The 22,650-nt window shown below is 39.8% G+C and overlaps 1 protein-coding gene across 2 annotated transcripts in view; it reads right to left on the bottom strand.

Annotated features, from left to right (window-relative positions):
• SP3 (Sp3 transcription factor) overlaps positions 1-16,533 on the bottom strand; it is a 55,788-nt gene extending 39,255 nt beyond the window's left edge. The window contains exons 1-4 of one of the 2 annotated variants that reach the window (XM_035007738.1): positions 16,176-16,533; positions 15,418-15,557; positions 14,793-14,921; positions 6,190-7,549 (exon numbers count right to left, since the gene is read on the bottom strand). In XM_035007738.1, coding sequence (XP_034863629.1) covers positions 6,190-7,549; positions 14,793-14,921; positions 15,418-15,557; positions 16,176-16,182 — 1,636 coding nt within the window. In that variant the 5' untranslated portion in view covers positions 16,183-16,533. The remainder of the gene's footprint in view (positions 1-6,189; positions 7,550-14,792; positions 14,922-15,417; positions 15,558-16,175) is intronic. The other variant, XM_035007739.1, reaches the window with a different exon arrangement.
• Positions 16,534-22,650: the final 6,117 nt, after the last annotated feature.

Raw genomic sequence — 22,650 nt, 5'->3', positions numbered from 1 at the left:
GACACCAAGTTTGATTCCTGAGAGATTAGAGATTTCCACTTTCTACATTAAAATTTCCATACCAAACATGTATCACTTTATAAGCAGATAAAGCAAACTTTAATAAAGTATAGGAAATACATAATTATGATAACACTAAAATCGAATGAACAAAAAAATATTGTTGGGGAAAAATCAGAATATGAGTGATTTTCCCAAGCTCTGAAATAAAAATTTAGTGAAAGACCATGGCATGCATGTACAGGGTACAGATTCCCAACTGAAGAACTCAGAACTAGAACAAAGCAGGGTATAATGTACAATACCTAACTAAAAGGTCCTCACGTTATACTGAATAATAAAACTTTAAGGTCTACATAAAACAATAGCTAGACTGGACCCCTATTTGTGTAAGAGGGCTAAAAGATCTACCAATCACTTTAAATCATCATGGGTCACAGACATGCACATTTTTTCCCATTCTTTCTTTAGCTCTAAAAAGACTGCATTTCCACCATACACCACTTTTCAAGCAGTAGGTTTGGCCTTTTAGCAGTATTTATACATTCCTATAATCAGGCAGTTCTGACATGTGATTCCTTAGACAAAACCAAAAACCATTACTTTTATTTTGTTAGAATTGCCAATGAAGTTGTTCCAGAAGACACTCGCCCCACTTACCATGAAAAAATAGGCTAGTATCTTTCTCCAAAAAATGAAAAAAAAAAAAAAAAAAAACCCATATTGATGCAAATTAAACAGCAGAACATCCAATCAGTGTAGTACAGAAAAACGACAACCAGAAAACCAAAAAACAAAACAAAAAACAACCAAAACCCTAAAGGCTGTTGTGAAAGCCTTGGGCCAGTTTCCTTCCCTACCCAAATGTTAGAATAGTAACAAGATTACTGCAAGAAAGAATTTCGTAACTAAAAACACCTAAACAGTAGCTGACATCTCTCTCTCTCCCTTTTGCCCGTTAATACTTAAATTAACCATAAAAGTTTTAAAAATCCAACTTTTTGTAATGTTTCCATTCACTATTAATTTTAAAAAGCACAGCTACCAATTAGTTCACAACTATGCAGTTTTTCAAGGGTAATGGGAAATTCCAAACATGAGGTTTTTTTGCTCTAAAGAAGTAATGATTTCCATAAACTTTTCTTCCTACCTCAAACACCTGACTGAATTTCAAATACACCCAGTCTTAAAGAATAAATTTGTATTCATATAGAACAAAATCTGGTAAAGAACTAAAATTTGAGAGACTGAATAAGTCTTGGTTTGAACTTTGGGGAAATTTTCTGACTAGAAAAAACTTTGGAAAGATATATAAATCCATACTTTGTCTCTTCCCACCCATTTTCAAATACACAGCAATGGTAGACAAAGTAAAACTTCAAAAACAGAAGTTCTCTAAATCAAATCAACATGCATTTTCTCAGTGAAAAAGAAACAAATATTAACAGTGAGTGGGGTTGGAGCTTGGGGCATGATGAGCTGCTCTACCTTCCAAGGAAAATGGGGATCTGGTTTCTAAGGGGTAAGAGGCACTAAACATACCCATCACGAGGAGGGGTCCAGAGTCAGACTCACTGCCTTGAACAGTTTAAAACTGCCTCTGAAGTAGAGGTCATTTTTGTTAAAGGGGAGCTTAAGAAAAACAAAAAGTCAAAGAAATTCCAGAGTCCCAGTAAAAGAATCTGTGTCTTCTCATTCATTGTGAAAATTATATTATTTCCATACTTATCAAATACAAAAATTCAAACCAAAGATGAAAAGTTTTAAGCATTTCCTCTGCGCATACTATGCTCTAACACAGACAAAAAAAACTTTATTCTTAGTTTCAGGTAAAACACATCCTAAAATAATTTATCTGGCTTCTTGCCAATTAAAAAGACAGTACACCAAGGGGCATTTTCCTCTTACCAAATCTTCCCAAAATTAAAATTTCCAGGTTCCATTACTAAATATGCCACTGTATACTATGCAGCATTTATTCTCATTCTTTTAACTTTTATTTTCTCAAATTTTTTCCCTATTTCTTTAAAACTGGGACAAAATTCGCATTTAATGGCGTTCTGGAGTACTTCCTTATTTTACCCTTCCTTGTCACCATTCAATAAACTAAATTACCACTTTAAAAAGTCCATTTTAGGGGCGCCTGGGTGGCTCAGTCGGTTAAGCATCAGATTCTTGATTTCAGCTCATTCTTGATTTCAGCTCAGGTCATGATCTCAGGGTCATGAGATCGAGCCCCGCCTTGGCTCTGCACTGGATGTGGAGCCTGCTTAAGATTCTCTCTCTCCCCCTCTGCCCCACCCCTGATCTCTTTCTAAAACATAAAACAAAACTAAGTTAAATTTGTAAAGTAAAATTTGAGAATAAAAAGTCCATCTTGTATCTAATTCATACAACGTTGCTATTCTGATAGTATTTTAGAAATAAACCACTGTACTGAAATATTTAGTGCTCTGTAACAATCTACTTCATAAATCCACAAAATCACAAATTAATCTCCTAGGATTTTTTTAACATGTATAGATCTCTACGACCTTTAATTTTGCTCAAACTTTAATTGGTTTCTAAAAACTACCAGCTGTATCTTTAGGAGTCTGTCATTCTATCAGTATTCTGAAACTTTTTGGTCTCAGAACTCCTTCTAAACTCTTAAATATTACTGAGGTCTCCAAACACTTTTGTTCATGTAGATTATATATTTTAATGGGTGGCTCAATCACTAAGCATCTGCCTTCAGCTCAGGTCATGATCCCAGGGTCCTGGGATCGAGCCCCACATCAGGCTCCCTGCTCCGGGGGAAGCCTGCTTCTCCTCCCACTCCCCCTGCTTGTGTTCCCTCTCTCGCTGTCTCTCTCTCTCTCTGTCAAATAAATCAATAAAATCTAAAAAAAAAAAAAAAAAAAAAAACATATGAGAAACTATGATTTTCTGTTTTAAGAATAATAAATCCATTACATGTTAACACAAATTAAACATTTTATGAAAAACTACTATTGTCCAAAAATATAAACAAAAGCTTAATGAGAAGACCATGTTTTACATTTTTGCAAAACTCTTAAAAAATGCCTAGGTTAAAAGAAAACAACTAGAGTCTCATATTTTGCCTCTGCATTCTGTTGGCAGCATGTAGTCTGGAGTGAAGCACAGACTGAATATCCAGTCTTACAAAGATACGTGGCTGGAAAAGGAGGAGTAATTTGATTGCCTTTCAGCATTCTTTGATACTATATACCAAACTTGACAAGTGGCAGTTTCTTATAGGTCAGTTGTACTGTAAAACCTGAAACCATATTGACAAACTTTCTACACACTTGTGATTGGTCTATCTCAAACTCTGAATGGATCTTTTTACCCCTGCATGATTTTGTAACATGAATTGATATCTGACAACTACTGGTTCATGGAGTTATCGTATAGGTCCTCCAAATGTTGGCACATTTCTTTATAATACAGTAACCCCAAAAAAATCCCATTTATTAATATCACTCTCCATCTCATCAGAAAAGTATTTTATTAGTAAAGCTATCAAATTCATAGTAGTAGTTTCGAGTTTTACAAAATTCTAATTTTCACTGGAAAACCCAAATTTTATCATTGGTAGCAAATACCGTCAGGCTTTTTTCCTTTAATTAACCAGCTCACTTAATTCTTTTTTTTTTTTTTTTAAGAAAATATTTGCTCTTAAATACATGAATCTCTCAATAACCATAGTTTGTCAGTTGTTCAAGAAAAAACAATCTTTTATGAAAATAGCATATAATTCACCTTGCAACTCCTACAACTGCACAATCAAAAAAAAAATTTTTTAAGACAATCACCTTATTTTGGTATACAGCAGAAATGCTTTGTTAAAGCATACTTCCCATTTTATCACAATGAATACTACAAAGACAAGCAGCAAGAAGAGCAAATTAAAAATAGAATGAGATACCACTTCACACCCATTAGGATATCAGGATGGCCATGATCAAAAATAAAGACCATTGTAAATGTTGGTAGGAATGTAGAGAAATTGGAACACTCAGTGGTGTAGTCCCTTTAGAAAAAGTTTGGCAGTCCCTCAAAACATGAACAGTTAGCATACAACCAAGCAATTCCACTCTTTTGTATATACTCAAAAGAAACAAAAACATGTCCACACAAAAACTGTCCACAAATGTTCATAGCAGCATTATTCATAATAGCCAGAAAGTAGAAACACTGTCCCTCAACTGGATATATACTGCAGTCTATTCATTTACCTTACTGTGGAATATTATTCAGCCACAAAAAAGGAATGAAATACTGACACAGGCTACAATACAGATGAACCTTGAAAATATACTAAATGAAAGAAGTAGATACAAAAATCCACAAAATGTGTTATTCCACTGATACGAAATAACAGGCAAATTCAGAATAGGCAAATCCAGAGAGACAGGAAGTAGATTAGTGGTTGCCAGGGGCTAAGGGGAGGGAGGAAATGAGGAGTTAACTGTTGATGGGCATGGGTTTTTTGGTGAAAACACTCTAAAATTAGATAGTGGTGATGGTTGTACAAGTCTGTGACTACATAAAAACCACTGAATTATATACTTCAAAGAGTGAATTTTACGGTATGTGAATTATATTTCAGTAAAGCTATCTTTTAAAAAAGGAAATACAGCACTCAAGGGTCGAGATTTAGTAAAAATAACTATTTTGACTGGTTCATCAAGATCATTCTTGAGTGAAAAGTGCATTTTTCTTTAACTGCAAGTACATGATCATGAAGAATACAACAACTAGTAGTACAGTTTGGTGCCACTAATTTCATTTTTGCTAAGACACAAGCCATTTTGTGAAAATGTAAACACAATGAGGGGCGCCTGGGTGGCTCAGTCATTAAGCGTCTGCCTTCAGCTCAGCTCATGATCCCAGAGTCCTGGGATCGAGCCCCACATCGGGCTCCCTGCTCAGTGGGAAGCCTGCTTCTCCCTCTCCCACCCCCCCTGCTGTGTTCCCTCTCTCACCGTGTCTCTCTCTGTGAAATAAATGAAATCTTAAAAAAAAAAAAACAAAAACGTAAACACAACGAAAAAGGCAAGTAACTATAGTATTAAGAAAAGTAATCTGACATCAAGGACCTCTGAGAGGGTCTCAGGGATCCCCCAGGGGTCCACAGACCATGCTTTGATAATGGGTGCTCTAAACCATTGCTTCAGAAGGCTCAAATACAATTAAAGGCTTGCCAAGTACAGATCTGAGGCTTTAGAACAATTCCAATTTTCTAAGTATAGACGACAAATTTCTCCAAAGAAAAAAGGTAATCTCTATTGTGATAGGAATTATTTCAATAAATCAAATTCAAGTGTCCTAATGTAAGAGTTTGGAATCTGACTCAAGTGGAAGGTTGTAATAGTAGTAGTCACCACAAGAACCCAAATACAAAGGAGAAGTGTAAAACTAAGGATTTAGTGCACAACAAAACATTCAATAACATGTCATCTAAATGAACATTAAGGTAATGACGATACCATCTCTTTTAAACTGTATTTTTAATTTCTGCCAACACTGGAAGAGTAGACTTCTGAAATTTCTACCCATACTATCAATAACAATATATCTAGCACAGTTAAATTTAATGCTCACTACACACTTGAAAGAATAAACTATCACAGATTCAAAGAATTTTCAGTCTGGAAGGTACCCTAGGATTTAGTTACCTAGTCCAATAACCCCATTTTATATAATGAGACAACCGAGTTTGCAAGAGAAAACAATCTAGCCACAATCACACAGTTAGCTAGTGGGTGAGACAACATAAATGGTCTTGGCTCCCAGTGCCACGTTTTCACCATGACAACCTGATTCCCCAGACAAATATAATGCAAAAATATTTAATTTACATCACAAGAAGCACAACCAAGACACCTCACCTGCCAAAAAAAATTTTGTAATGCTTGACAATACCAATCAGATGTGAAAACAGATATAAAATTAAAGGAAAACTACAAACGTAATTTATGGCATAATGAAGAAATGAATCCTTGACTTCAAAACTTTCAAGAACAATCTGGAAGACACCTTGATGTCTACTTTTCATACAAACAAAGGGAAATGTATCATCACCTTTAAAGATAGACAGATATAGAAAACACCTTAAAGCAAAAAATATCCCTGCATGTCAACAAATCACTTATCTATGGCATGACAAGACTTAAGACTCACCTGCAGGACTGTCAGCATTCTCTCCTGGGTGTAGCTGTATACCAGTAGAATCTATAGAGTTCACTGTAACTGTCTGTAGATTTGGCAACTGACCAGTGCTTAGACTAACTGGAGTTGAAGTCAAGGCTCCACCTGCTGCAACTTGACCAAGCGTGAGTGTCTGAACAGGCGTCAAAGTTATTTGTTGGGCAGCAGTATTCTGTATTTGCAAATTCTGCAAGTTCTGGACCCCTTGTACTTGAAATGTTTGCCAAGTTATCTGTCCAGAAGGGGTCACTGTCTGTGCCTGAATTAAAAAGGTTCCAGGATTCAGCTGCAACTGAAGATTTTGCAAAGCCTGTTGTGATATATTCTGACCACTGGCTTGCACACCATGGATTGTCTGTGGTGTAATGCCTTGCACAATTTGGGCTTGACTGGTTGGCTGCTGAGACTCTGGAAGTTGTAGATGTTGTACAACAGGCTGTGCTGTAGAAACCTGAATATTCTGAGCCTGTGTCTCTTCAGAAACAGGCGACTGGATATAATTTCCCTGAAGATCTGAAGAATGGACTTGCCCACTAGAAGCAGTCAAGCTATTTGTGTTTTGTTGTAATATACCTGTACTATCTATAGTAACAGGCAACTGTGATGAAGATGATGTTGGCACAAATAAATCTGTATCAGTATTAGTTTCATTAATATCAGGAGAAACCCGCTCACCAGTCCTTTCTGAATTGTCTGAACTATCCATAGCTTGTCCTGTGTTTATCAAATGTCCATCGGCATTAATGCCTGCAGTCATTGTCTGAGAACTGCCCGAGAGTCCCAAAGAATCTAGATCGACACTATTGATTGGTACAAAGGTAATATTTCCTGGCAGACCAAGAGGCACATTAGCAACTACTTGGGTTTGGCCAGGAAAAGATGAACCACCAATTGCAACTCCCTGAACCTGGACTTGACCAGTCTGTGGTATGAGATTCTGGATATTAGCAGGAGGTGTTCCAGAGGCAAGCAAGGTTTGATTAGAGCCAGGAATGATCTGAATTTGGCCACTTTCTTGATTTATACCCCCATTATCTGAAGAGCCTGTGAAACCAATCTGAACCTGCTGACCATCTGTTGACTGAATCTGTGGTATTACTTGATACTGAACATTGGACACTGTACCATTTGACGAATCTGATCCTGGTGCAACTGAAAATATTTGTTGATTCTGCAAATTCTGAAGGGGAAGGACATACTGCCCACTCGAAGTAGCCGCACTTGGAATCTGTACTAGATTACCAGCTTCATCTTTTATAGTTGTAGGTGTGGCTGACAAAACCTCCCATCGGTTTGGTGCTCCTCCTAACTGTGCAGAAGCCAAATCACCTGTCTGGATAAAGAAAACAAAAAATGTTATGTGATATATATTTGTGGCATATTTAAACCAGTCCTCAAAAAAATCTAAGAACTGACAGAATTCTACTACCTGAAATTAAAAGTTCTCTTAATAACACAGCAGACTTCAAATACTGAAGCAGTACTATATAAACCACAATAATTATTATTTCCAATTTTGTTAGTTACTGCAAAGATAACCCATGCTATTTAAACAGGAAAAAAACTTCAGAGTAATCTTTGTTTTACGAACTGGTCTTCTAATTCCTCACCTATGATCTCTAATCCATACAGTTAAATCAATAGAAGTTAAGTGGCTAGGAAAGATGATGGACAGCTCAAACCAAAGATCTCAAACACTGAAGAGTTAAAAAAAATACATATAACCTACTAAAAATATATATCACTAATTAGGTACATTATATTTGTATACAAAAAACAAACATAACCAGTACAGTGTTATCAAGTCATCTGAGTTAGAGAAGTTAAGATTTGTATATTGTTGCTGTAAACCTTAAGTCAAACTATTAAGGCTACTCTTTTATGGCATACATTAATGTCCTCCAGAGTAAACTTCTTGGCTAAGGCTATTCCATTAGCAAGCCATCAAATTCTTTACTTTTCCCACGAACTACCAAGAAAAAAAAAAGAGACCTTAAAATTTTTTAATGAGTTAAGATTATTGCCCTGTGACCACATGGCAAAGTCACTCCATCTGAAAGGTTTTCCTAGACTCTAAAAGCTGGAGGATATAGACGATGGTTTTACCTACTACTCTATTTATGTTTGCAGTAAGACATATCCGTTGTGCATTCTGTGATGTGATAGAATTCTCAGTTATCATCCTCATATTTTATGGATTAGGCAACACTGGAAAAATACCAACAAAGGAAAGCAGAAAGCAATAAAATCTTATACATCAATGTCAAAGAATAACATTTTTTGAGGGAATAAAGTAATGTCTCACACTGGAGCCATTCTCTTAATGCCAAGTACTATGATAATGATTTATAAGATTATATCATCTACTCCTTACAACAATCCTGTAAGGTAGGTGTTATCACTATCCTCATTTCACAAATGCAATAAGTGAGAAACAAAAATCACACAGGTCTCAAATGGCCAAGACAGGATTTTTAAAACTAGGCCAAGTCTAACTGCAGAAGCCAGGCCTTTAATTCTATACTAAGTTTGTCTCCCACTAAGACCAAGGGTAAAGATAATGGGGAATGAGATCCTATATGAATTACTCACCCTCAAAATAAAGCCATTCCTATGCCACTTCCCTCTAGATCTATATGCAATTTCCTGTGACTCTGTGTATCACCAGACAATGAAAACGTATAAGTGTATCTAGCCCAGCATTCTCAACGCAGGACCCACACCTGGGCTTCAAGGGATCTATGAATCCTCTAAATGAACATAGCAACTTTTTGAGAAAGTGCAATTGGGAGACAAAGGGATAATCTAGGGTTTCATCATATTCTCAAAGGAGGTATATGACCACACAAAAAGGTGAAGACATACACTGTTCTCTCAGTATGAACCATTCCACAAAATTTAATACAACCATTATAGAACCAGAAGATTTTAAGAGTTTCTTAAAAAACTACCTAATTTTCACACAGATGCGTAGTTGAAAAGCATTACTTCAATGGATGAACCACAGTTTAATGATTCAAGAGATTTGAGCATATCAGCCAAGTTGAAATAAGCATATGAGTAAGCTCATGAAATAAACAATCTCTGTTTCAAATGGTTCCCAATTTATCCAAGCAGACATACACATACATGCTACTACTATGTGAATAGTGGTGTGCACCAGCCATATGATCAAAACGCTTTTTGGGAACATAGAAGATGGGGGAAAAAAAAAAGATCTCACACAAGAGATATTTTAAGTAATCTTAGAATAAAATTTATGACTTCACCATAGGCAGCTACAAAAGAGAGACAGAGGTATTCATAAAGGTATAAAACAACAGCCACAGACAAAAGGAAACTCTAAAGAATGTGTAGTTTGGAGTTCAAGAGAGGATCCAGAAAAGGCTCATATTCACAGAGAAAAGTAATGGGGAACAAGACTAGACATTTTTATCAAGGCCTGTAGTTAATGGCTTTGTAGATCCTGCTAAGGAGTTTGGACTTCATCCTACAGATAGTAAATGAAAGCTATAAAAGGTTTTTAAGCAAGTGAGTGGTGCAATCAGGTCTGTGTTTTATAAAGATAACTAAGAGCCAATGAAGGAGACTGAAAGAAAGCCGGAAGAGACTAAAGACAGATAAAATGTGGAACCCAGGACAAATGTATAGTCTTGAACTAAAATAATCATCTTTTAAATACAAACATTTAAATTTATCAAACTTAAATTACTAAAATAAAGACCAGTCATTAAAGTTCCATGTCATTCTTCAACTTCTATCTGGTACAGGAATTACAAGCCTAAGTCATCTTTCCCAATATCAGAGCAATAATTCATGTTTCATTTCAGTCTCTTGGCATTTTAAATAAAGATATTTACATCTATACTTCATACTGAAATCTACACTAAAATATAATGTCTAAAATCCAATCTTTATTTTTCTAAGGTTGTTGTTTACCTCTGGAGAATTGACTGTTGAATTTTTTTTTTTGACCAGCATTAAATTTACAATTATTCAACTTATACCAAAGAATACAGTATCTCAGGTACAGATTATTTTACAATACTGGCATTTTGTCCTTTTTCATCCTTAAAAAAATGTCAAATTTGTGGCATCTTAAGTATTACTTTTTACAAAATTGTAGTAAGGACAGATTTTCAACCATCAGTGAACAGCTTTTTAGTCAAGAAATTCTGTGAAAATAAATACAGCTACTCAAATGACAAATCTGAGTAAGTACTACCCAAGGACCCCTCTCCAGAAGTTAAATAAAAATAAACCGTGGTACCACTTTTCCCAACAATGCAGGCCATTAATTGAAGGGAAATCCCCAAACCTAAGACAGCATGATGTATTTGAACTTTTCTGAATAAACCTAAGGTGAAATGGATATACAAGAAATATTTATGAAGCACAAACCCAGAGGGAGGAAAACCAGCAACAAATAATTTAAGAAAAAAGGCAACAAAAAGGATCTTTTAAATGAAATAAATTTATGCTTTAAAAAATTTACTAAGTATTAAATGTTTTAATGGAATTGGAGAGAAAACACGGAGTCAGAAAACTATTAGACCTTCATGATTTTTAAGCTACCATTATGCTTGGGGGAGGGGAGTACATTACACTAGAAAGGAAAGAACTCAGAACTGACTTCTAGTCCTAAGCTAGAATTGTGGAATTGTGTGTGATTTAGAACAGGACTCAATTTTATGTTAAAAATGGGAAAATTATTACCTTGTGGGGTCATAAGAACCAAAAGAAAGTGTTATGTTTTACAAACTATAAAGCACTATACAATCCTAAGGTAACATTATGATTAGTAAGATTATGAGGACTGAGGATGATCTGAATGTCTAGTACAATTCCTAGCATAAAGATCAGTAAATATTTATTGAATAGTTAAAAGTATTTACTTTAAAATCATTGCAAAGAAAATGATTGAACTGATCAATAAAACTGACCTTGAGATAATTAGTCTTCTATGAAAAACTACACCAATTTTAAACCTATTTATTTCCATAATTCCACAATAAGCCCCCCAAATTTCCAAACTACAGAACCTTTACGAAGCCCATTCATTTGTAAGAGAAATTTTATCAGCAGTACACCACGAAAAAATATGAATTAGAAAATCATCTGAGACCAAAGAACAGTTGTAAAAATGTTTGATGTTAGGCTATTGGAAACACTATAGAAACAAAAGAAGAGAGACATAAAAACACGTAACCCAGGCAAGAACTAGTATTTGGTTCAGATAACCCTCAAGAAAAATCTACCAGTGTTCTCTCAGTAATTCTAATATTCTTTTTAGACAACTAACAAGACACCATCTGACATGGAAGTTGGCATTATTGTAAAAAGTTGTAACTGAAGGTACTCTTAAGTCTCCCTCTGTACATAAACACAAAATCACAAGGTAAAAAGGACCAAAACCAAGAGTAGCCCTGGGACGTTGCTATAGCAATTCATTACAAGGGCATTCTCCAGTGCAACCAGGCATGGAGGGGGGGAGGGGCAGTTGAATGGGAAAAAAAAAAGAGGCTATCTTCTCAGATAATACCTGTGGAAAGGAAAAAAGAAAAATTCATACCACTTATTGCATAGCAATCGGAAAGGATTATTAACTTCTCAGTTCCCACAAATGGCTTTTTGAAAGCCAGAAACAGGCAAGGGCAGAGTGTTACTGGAAACAAAAACAAGTATGAAGCTAAGGTGGAAACAAACTAAGAACCACTCTTAGGCAAATACTCAAGTTTCTTAAAATCTTCAAGGAACACTGAAGAACTCAAAACCAATTTCAAATAAAAACAATTACCCAATTAACTGATTACAATTTAAACTAAAGTACAAATGGACTAAGCAAATTAATAACCCAGAAACTCAAATCAATACAGATTGGGCAAACTTATATTGCATGAAGATCTACATCTTGTATTTCCTGGTTTATTACTAAAATTAACTATACAACTTCTAATAATAAAGTACAAAAAAGAGACCTGCCATCAAACCAACTTTGGGAGTCCATGCTGTGGGACATTATAGGTGAGAATGGTTTATGATTAGACCTATTCAGCACTGCACTGGGGATAACCATTCTTGGCCAGGATCCAGAAAGAACCCATATCATAATATAACAAATTCTAAATTCAAAACTCTTAAAACAAATCTCCAGTGCAGCTGACTGGCTTTTCAATGCCCTTTTAATCTTAAAATACTAAACTAAACCAGCACAAAGTTGAATTTTATGTGTATATTTCTATTTGATTTTAAACACAAAAATACTATATGCAATGTGGTACCCTAGATTAGATCCTGGACAGAAAATTGGGCATTAGTGGGGGAAAAAAGTGAAATGAGAATAAAGTCTGTATTTTAGTTAATACTGTATTACTGTTAGTTTCCTAGTTTTGACAAATGCACTATGGTTATACTAACATTAGGGGAAGCTGGGTGAAGGGCATAAGGTAACTCTCAGTTCTATCTCTGCAACTTTTCTATAAATATAAAACTACTCCAAAATAAAATTTAAAAAAAATCACAGCTACAAAAAAGCTCCCTACGACCTCTGATGAGTCCCAGTAATTGAATGATTACAGTAAGATTATCTAAGCACATTTTTAAATAGAAAAAAATGCCCATAAAAATCACTTAAATTCTCTTCCATTTTCTGAGATGTACATGTCTGAAATTCACTTTTAAACTAGAAAACTAATTTTGCCACTTGCTAAGGCAAACATATTCAAGCCAATCTTACTAATTCTACTCAGTGAAAAATTTTATGCATGCGTACCAAACATACAAAGAAAAGTGCTCCTACTGATTCTAGTTCATGTTCATCTGGCGGGAAATGTGATGTCAGTAGAGATTTGGTAGCTGAGAGGAGGAGCTGAAGAGGCATGGAAACAACCTCCCTACAACTATATGAGCACAGCAGGATAAGACCAGAGACAGTGTTCTATTGCCAGGGCTGAGATTCACGTACACAAGTACATATACGTATTTTTCACCCATAACTTCCTCCTTCACTTCTCCCCTCCCCCATCAGTGAGCTACATAAACTAGGTAAGTTGCAGCTACAAGAAGTTTTTCCTTGTAATTGAAAATACTGTAAAAGACAAGAAGCAGCAATCTGCTTTGCAATTTTACTTGTGCAGTGGTATTTTAAGATAAACAGTCAATTTGTTTTGGCACTGTGGGGCTAGAGAGATAATTCATAAAAAGGCTTACCAATCCATAGTTTGTTTAGAAGTAACCATGCCTCTCACAAACATAATTTTATGCTTTTACATTTTAATCAGCTTACAAAAGCACAAAACCCAGAATATTTTTAAGAAATTAAAGCTATTCACATCCCTCCCTCTAGTGTCATTTGAAGCACTAAAATTACAAATACAGTATTTAACAATACAGCTTAACATTAGCTTCACTTTTAGTGTCTAGACATACTAAGAATTTCTTGCAGACTATGCCAAATATCATACTTTTTTGTCTGTAGTGACCAATCAAAATACCACTACACAAATCAATTCCCATAATCCACCTCAAAAGAAACCAAAAACGACTGGGAGAGCTTTTTAGTATTTTAGTAAGTGAATCCATCTACATGTTTAACACAACAGCGACGATTCAAACAGATAAAAATCACAATTAACAGTCTTAAAAATTGTGCCTAGCTGATTTTATTAAGCCCTCATACAACACACTGACCAGCTCCTCCCCCCGCCCCCGAACTAAAGACACTACAAACAGAACCCCACACCTTATCAGACCAATAATCGTAATAAAATGAAAATACAGCTTTGCCAACCAAATTCAACTGTAAGTACAGTATACGTTAGCATGCATATAAATACAATTCCTTACATGTACTTTTGTTTCTAACACTGGTATTTCATATTCAATTTCAAAAGCCAAAGTAGTATCTAAGTAACTTCGCCAATTTCAACGGCCGCTAATTGAATGTTTCACCTACTCTACTTATGAAAAATTCCTGCAAATTTAAGTCTGCAAAAACTAAAATTCAACAATTTAGAATGGCCATTAAAAAAGCACTCACAAAGTGTTCACTGCTGCATACAAAAGGGTAATTCAAAGAATAAACCTTCATTCCTTTTTTGGTTTCTTTTTAGCAATTTGCGATTTAAATCAGTAAGCTCTAGTAAGTTCCAGCAGAAAAAGCTCCAGGTTCAAAAAATACTAGAAACTAAAGACTTAAAGACACTGCCTCTGTAGTTGATACTATCTATGGCCGATAGGCTGTGCTTGAAAATTTTGTAGTGTTCAGCGAAGGAGTTTTCAGCACTGATATGAATTGCTCAAACATCCATTTTGGAGTCCTCTACCCCCGCCCTCTCTGACTTCATTTTGTAGTCAATTTGGATCGAGGCGCCGCAGTGACAATTTAGAGAAAGCCTGGGCTGGCCTGCGAGCCACACGGGCATGCGAAAGAGCCCGAAAGGGCGCCCCGGCTGCGCGATCCGTCCGTATCGCGGAAGGCGCGGCGCGGGGAGGCCTTTCGGCTGGCGGGCGCGCCGCAGGCCCGGGATGGCGGGCGCAGGGCCTTGGCGGGGGCGGGCCGCGCGCGCGAGACTTACCGCTCCGGCGGCGGCGGCGGCGGGGGCCCCGGCTGCGGCGGCCGCCTCCTCCTCGTCGTCACCCGGCGATGGCGGCCCTATCTTGCTGCAGGTAGCGGCCAGCAGGGCGAGCGGTGACGGCTGAGTGTCCTACCCCCGATGGGCGGGTTCAGAGAGGGAGACAGGGGGAGGGGGTGGCGGTTAGGGCCGGGCCGCCGCTCGCACAGGAAGTGCGCCTCGGTCCTCGCAGGCTGAGCCCGGGCGAGCGCCAGCCCGCGCGCTCTCCTCCTCCTCCTCCTCCTCCTCGACTCCGGCTCGCGTCCTCCCGCTCGCACGCACACCGACTCCGCCGTCCGCGGGAAGGCGGGCGGCGGGCGGCGCGCCGGGCCTCCACCTTCCGCCCGGAACCCACCCCCGGGAGGGTGCACACGCTCGCACGCTCACACTCACACACACACACTCACACACACACTCACAAAAAGGCGGCGGGAGGGGGAGCGCGGGCGGGGTCGGAGCGTTGGCGCCTCGGGCGGGCAGCTCCCGGGGCGGGGGGAGGGGAGGAGAGAGCCGCGGAGGGAGGGGAGAGGCGAGGGGAGGAGAAAGCGGCGCTAGGGGGGAGCCGGGCCGGGGCTCAGCCGCTCCTCACCTGGGCCGCCGCCGCCGCCACCGCGCCGTTTCCGTGCTGCTGCTGCTGCAGATACTCGCCGTGGCCGCCGCCGCTGCCGCCGCCGCCACTGTCCACGTCCAAGGCAGCCATTTCCTCTTGTTTCACGGGCTTTTCGGGAGCTGCAGGCACAGCGCGGGGGGGTGGGGGTGGGGAGGAAGGCGGGTGGAGGAGAGGGAGGGGGCCCGCGGGCCGAGGCGAAATTACTCCGAAAGCCCGGACCGAGTCCCCTTCCCCTCCCCCACCCGCCCCCCGGCGGCGGCGGCGGCGGATCCCTCCTCCCCTCCTGCTGCTGCCCCCGCCCGCCGCTGCCTGTAACCCTCCTCCTCCTCCTCTTTCCCTCCTCCTCCTCCTCCCCGCGCTGCCCCTGCCCCCTCTCCTCTCCTCCCCTTTCCCTTCGCGCCGCTCGCTCTCACTCGCGCTCGCTCCTCTCGCACCGTCAGTCACTCACACACGCCCGCCCGCCGCCCGCGCCCGCACACGGGGGGATGCGCTCCCGGCGGACCGGGCCGCCCGCCCCAGGGCCCGGCAGGGACACGGCGTTGCTGGGGCTTAAGGGGTGAACGGTGGCTGGCCGGGAGGGGAGGGAGGCGGAGGGGAGTGCGGCTTTCTGCCTCTCACAGACACTCGGTCGCACACAGGGGGCCGGGAGCCGGCGGCGGCGGCCCCGGGCTGGCTGTGGTCGGCGGCGGCGGCAGCGGCGGCGGCAGCAAGGGTTGCTCTCTCTCGGCTTTACGTACCGGTCATAGTGTGTTTAGGGCACCTCAGGCGGGGCTCCCCGCCGCCTTACACATGGTGAGGAGCGAAGGCGGCGGCGGCGGGAGAGGATGCGGGAAGCGGCGGCGGACACGGCCGGAGCGGTCCGGGGATTTTTTTTTTCCTATTTTGATTGACTGTGCGGGAAACACAAAAGGTGGAGCCTCCAGCCCAAAAGGGGGGAAGAGGGTGACAGCCCGCCCGGAAGTCCCGCCTCTCTTCTCCGCGCTCATTCGCCACCACGCTCTCCGTCGCCAATGCTCATTGGCCCGAATACCCGTCCGTCGCTCGGCCAGCCGGCGCGCTTCCTGTTTGCCCCCGGGTGGAAGGGGAGAGACAATAAGCGGCCGTGGCGGCGTAGGTTCCCGAGAGCGGCTACGGCTCAACTGTTACCCCGCTGTGCCCGCCTCGTTCGCCGGCTGCAGCTGTCAGGCCCTAGACGCAGGCCTCTTCCACCTCGCAGGTGCTTGGAGCAGGCCCAGCCAAGCTGTAGGGAGCTGGGCTGGGGAGGAAATCCATCCCCGGCGGCTCCGGTTCCACTCGACGCTTTCTCCATCCCGACGGCAGCCTCCGCCGGATCTCCCCAGGGCCTCACGCTCTCGGAGCCGCCGCTTCCCTGCGCTGCCAGGAGGCCGCCGCCGCTCAGCCCCGGGGCTGCTGCTACGGCCGCTGCAGCTTCTAAGCAAACCAGACCCGCCCCACGAGCCCGGGGGGGAGGGAGCTGGTATTGGGGGAGACACCCCCTCCGAGGCTGGAGGAGGATTTTCTGTCTCACACATTCAGCTCTTAGATTCACAGTCAGAGCCATCTCGTTCCCATCCCCCTTAGCCCCAGGTTTCCAACCCGTCTCCCACTTGTACGTACCCTGGAGGCAGGCATTTAAAACAAAAATCTCAGTTCACCTCGCTTACTGGAGGAGAGCTTTCATTCTGGCCAGTGGCACCAAAGCGGGCACTTATATTTCATCTAATACGTATATTCAAAGGGCAGAATTTTTTTTTTAATCCACTCAATCATTTTGCTGCTCAAACATATATTATTCCCGGGTTCTTGATCATCTTGGTAACAAGTCAACATCTGAAAAAGCCCATCAACAATTGCCAACATTTTTTAAATAGTGATTCTCAGCTAAGTTATTTTTTTCTTGTAACGTTTTACTTATTCTTTAATTTAAAATCTCGTTTCACATATTTAACACTCCTTTGCCCTTTTCATCCTTGATATCTTGCTGTCATCCGGGAGGAATGCTCAGGCTGTGTGTGTGTGTGTGTGTTTTGCCAACTAAGAGACATTTTTGCTGATTACCTTTAGAGCTAATTGCCAAGAAAGTTTAAATTTAAGAATTGAAAACATTGTCCACAATAACCCTGTTTATTAGCTGACTGAAGAATTCGCGTTTCAATTATTGTGATTATTGTCTTTTGTGTGATAAAGTTGTGCTGGGGGATGGGGTTGATAAGTCCAAGCAACTGAACTAGATTTTGTGTGTGCTAACTAAAAAGAATTCTTAGCCCATTTGTGAGACACTAAATAAATTTGCATCTCAATTCTTGTGATCTATACTCATAGGATCAAAAACATCGCGTGGTTACTTGGCATTTAATTTTACAAAAGACAGAACTTCCCAGGGAAATGACCTAAAATCCATAACCATGCAAAAAAACTAGGCTTGAAATTCTGGATCCAAGAATGGGGTTGATCTTGCCTAACAGTAAGAACTTCGGTCTCATATTTAAATAGAAGAATAACCTTAAAAGGTAAATAGTATAAATGTTGTACTATTTTACACTTAAATTTTAAAGGAAAATTAAAGCATCATAGAATAAGCTGATGGAGGGGGCTGAGGAATGGGAGGCTTGAAGAGGACAGAAGTAAAAACGAGTGGGAGAAAAAGGGAAGGCACAGTATTGCCATTTTTCTGGCATGGATATGTTGGATAGAGGATCGCTCTGTCCCTAGAAGAGAGATTTCGGGCATTTTCAGCTGTTTTTCCAGGAGTGGCGATGTGTTTTATGGGTCTTAAAATACTATCTCCATGCCCCTTTTATAAAGTCTTAGTCCAGCCACCCATAGAAAGCAAAGTATTTGGCCACAGGAATTTATTTCCTCATTGATACCACTTAATTGGAATGAAGAAATCATTTTCAAACTGCTTTGGTCCATAGACCATTCTGACAAGATGCAAAAACACTTCATCTAATCTTTCTGAAAAGAAAATAACCTACCAGAGCTAACTATTCTGCTTTTAATGCAATGCTTTTAAGAGATACATATACCAAAAGTATTACTACTACGAATCAGATTCAGAGGACCCTCTCAGACCCCACTTAAAAGAGTGATTGTCATGCAAGATCTTGAGGCTAAAGATGAAGATAGCCTCTGGACAGAACACCTTTTCTTAGTTATTTCCAGTACTGTAGTCAAATCTTGAAGTACAGCTTGTGTTAATTAAAAGATAGCTGTTTTCTCAGTCGAAGGCAGACTCAGTGGCAACTACTGGCACATTACATAAGAATCCAGAACTGCAGTTGCCTCTCAGGAAGGGAAGCACCATGCCGGATATCATTTATACTTTCTCCTTTCCAAAGATGATTTCATGAAGGAAGCTCTGTGCTAGCCACTGTTGACATCACAGTAGGAGATCTGGGTGTTAACTGTATTTTCCCTTCTCCTCAGTTTTCTCACATTTTTTTTTTATTTCCGATGTGTTTTTGTAAAGTTTTCTTAAATCCTTTGGAAACATGAATGTCAAAGGGCCTAAAAGACTTCTACACCCAATGGCATGACTTTTCAACCTTCTTCAACCCCTTTTTTCTCTACAAAGAGAAGAGGCTACTAAATAATGCTTGATTCACATCTGCAAGAGCCTAGCCATTCTGTATTAAAAATAGCGACAACCCTGGTTAACTGCACCACACCTGAAGGACTGCCCTTTCTGCTTTTCTTCCCTCCTGAGTATCTGTTAAGTGGACCATATGAAACTGCCAATATTCAACCATTTTCATCTAAAAAGGTGGCGATTTTTTATAGTTACACCTAAATCCACGTCTCTTTGACATAACCTTTGTTGCTATGATTGTGACCTTCCTCTTCCGTATCCCCCTGGATCTCTTTAACCTGTTCACACTGGATTTCAAAAATCTTCAAGTCTGTTCTACTTACATAATCACTATCATATTTCAGAAACATTCTGGTTGACATTGACTAGGTATACTTAACCCCCTTCATACTTCATCTTCCCTACTTTTTTTTTTTTTAAGATTTTATTTATTTATTCGAGAGAGAGAATGAGAGACAGAGAGCATGAGAGGGAGGAGGGTCAGAGGGAGAAGCAGACTCCCCGCCGAGCAGAGAGCCTGATGCGGGACTCGATCCCGGGACTCCAGGATCATGACCTGAGCCGAAGGCAGTCGCTTAACCAACTGAGCCACCCAGGCGCCCCCATCTTCCCTACTTTTTTAAAAATACACCTTGATAACCATATTTCTTATTTTTTCTTAATCTACCAAAAGAGAAAGAGAACATTTTGGGGCTTTTACTGTGGACCGCCTACTTCACAATTTTAATCCTCACAGCCTTAGGAGATAAATATCCTAGGTTTATCACTTTATAGATGAGGAAACTGAGTTAAGCAAGATTATGGGACTTGCTAAGGGTCATTTTTCAAATAAGTGGCAGAGTAAGGATTCAAACTCACATGTTGGCAGTTTTTACCAAATAACATATCAAGTTTTCTTAAATGACCAGTTTAAGAGATTCACATACCTATTATGGAAAAAAGAAGAAAGAAGATGAAAAACACAGTAGAGGTGGGGCACCTGGGTAGCTCAGTCGTTAAGTATCTGCCTTCAGCTCAGGTCATGATCCCAGGGCCCTGGGATCGAGCCCCGCATCAGGCTCTCTGCTCGGCGGGGAGTCTGCTTCTCCCTCTGACCCTCCTCCCTCTCATGCTCTCTGTCTCTCATTCTCTCTCTCGAATAAATAAATAAAATCTTTAAAAAAAAAAAAGTAGGGAAGATGAAGTATGAAGGGGGTTAAGTATACCTAGTCAATGTCAACCAGAATGTTTCTGAAATATGATAGTGATTATGTAAGTAGAACAGACTTGAAGATTTTTGAAATCCAGTGTGAACAGGTTAAAGAGATCCAGGGGGGTACGGAAGAGGAAGGTTTTAAAGTGAGTCTTGGGATGTGAGCTCCTTATGTTAGGGATCGTATTTTGAATGCTCTCACCAAGACCTAACACATTGTGGGTGGTTAATATTAAGCAGAAAGATTGTCAAGACTATTATCTTGTGGGAAAATGAATGATGAATAAAAAACTACAATTAACCCATAAATATGATAAAATTTCTTCAACTTTATAATAGTTCACCTCTTTCAAGATCACTTTTCCCAAATGAGTTAGACCCTCATTTTCATTCAAGCTCCACACCAATGATATCATCATGATATAAAAGGACTCATCTTTTCATAATTCAAGGAATCCCATTCTTTTGATCTAGGTTATTGACATCCCTAGACACTTATGAAACCATCTTCATGTCAGTCCAGGAAGCTTAGTGCACTGACAGATTTCTGAGTCACTGCAATTTTCTGAAAAAAGATGGTTTATGTATTTCTACCTTGTTAATCTATCTTCAAAGAATACTGAATGCTAGAAAGTGTCTTCTTAACTACCTTTCTTAGAATAATGAAGAATGCTAGAAATTCTCTTGGTTGTAAATTAGCAAACTTATGAGGTAGCTTTATTTAACAAATGATACCAATAATCACCTGATTCCATTAAGGTGTGGTGTCATTAAATGATGAGCAACAACCTTCAGCATGAACTATATTCATACATTACTTCATGATTCACTATCTTATAATGGAATTTCTTCTATGCTTTAATCCTGTAATGCAGACATATCCATCAGCTACAGTTGACCCTTGAATAATACAGGTTTGAACTAAACTAAACGTAAAGTGGGTCCACTTCACACAGATTTTTTTTTTCAGTAAATACAGTACAGTACTGTAAATGTTTTTTCTCTTATGATTTTCTCAATATCATTTATTTTCTCTGGCTTACTTGATTGTAAGAATACTGTATATAATACCTATACAAAACATGAATTAATTGACTGTTTATGTTATCGGCAAGGCTCCCAGTCAACAGCAGGCTATTAGTAGTCAGGTTGTGAGGGATTCAACATTATATGCAGATTTTCAACTGGGCAAGGGGTCAGCACCCCTAACCCCCATGTTGTTCAAGGGTGAACTGTATGCCCCAAAGAGCCAACTATACCCAAGGCCTAGTTATAGAAAGTAAGAGAAAGGGGAAAAAATAAAGAACCAGGTAGCAGGGAAAAAGTTGGATAGAACTGTATAAAATATTGAAAATAGTTTTTACCTGCCTTGAAGGAATAGAGTTTTTCCAGTTACCACTAAAAGAGTTGAAATGCTGCACCATGTATGTCATCATTCCATTTCAACCCAAGAAGTGGAGTAAAAAATAAATGCAATTTTACCTATACATACATATATATGTATTATATATGTAATATATATAGTATAACCCACAATGATTAATAAATTAGTGTATTCATTAAGCAACATTTAAAATAAATGAAAAAAGATGATTCATCATGGATAAATCTCAATAATATTGAGTGAAAAAAAGCTAGTTACAGCAGGATAAACAGTATACTACCACTTACATAAAGTTTAAAAACATACTAACTTATATCCTAGATGGGCAGTACAACTATAACATCTTGCATGGCAATGATAAATGCTAAATTTTAAATGGTGATAAGCCTTGGCGTGGAGAGGAGAATGAGATTTGAATGGGTTTCTCAAGGGGCTTTGTTTGTATTTGCAAGTTTTACTTATGCTGAGTATGTTGTTATTGTGATGCTGTCCTCTATTACTACTGTTTGCCTGAAATACTTCATAATCGTTATTTTAACAAGGAGAATAAATTAATAAATCAGTCTACGGAAGAGGTAGTAAAATAAGCATGCCCAGGCAACTGATTGACTGAAGGAGTGGAGGGGAAGGAGAGAATGATTCACATATGACTAAGTTTTCCTGCTTTAGTAACTGGAAAGATGAGCCAGAATAAGGAATATAAAAAATGGGAATGGGTACGGGATGGACAATCATGAGTTTAGTTTTAGATGTGTTGAGTTGGGGGAGGCGCTAGGAGGATATCCATGAGATATCCAAGAGACTCCTGTAAATTTGATCCCAGAGCTAAAAAGAGAAGCAAATGCAAACCATGGATTTGGAAGCCTATGAAATAATAGAAAATATATACATTGATCTCTGCCCCAAGCTCCTGGCACAGAGCTCCTAAAACTCTTGTGGTTTCCCAAGTGATAAGAGCACTAGGTGCATCTTGTGTTCAAATATTTGGTCTTTGACCCTGGATCTTAACACAGCGCTCCTAAATCCCTTGGAATGTCATAAATG

The sequence above is a fragment of the Mirounga leonina genome, unplaced genomic scaffold (genome assembly GCF_011800145.1).
Source record: "Mirounga leonina isolate KUSES-001 unplaced genomic scaffold, KU_Mleo_1.0 Mir_151, whole genome shotgun sequence".
NCBI classification, from domain to species: domain Eukaryota; kingdom Metazoa; phylum Chordata; class Mammalia; order Carnivora; family Phocidae; genus Mirounga; species Mirounga leonina.
This window is presented reverse-complemented; position numbering and strand designations above follow the sequence as displayed.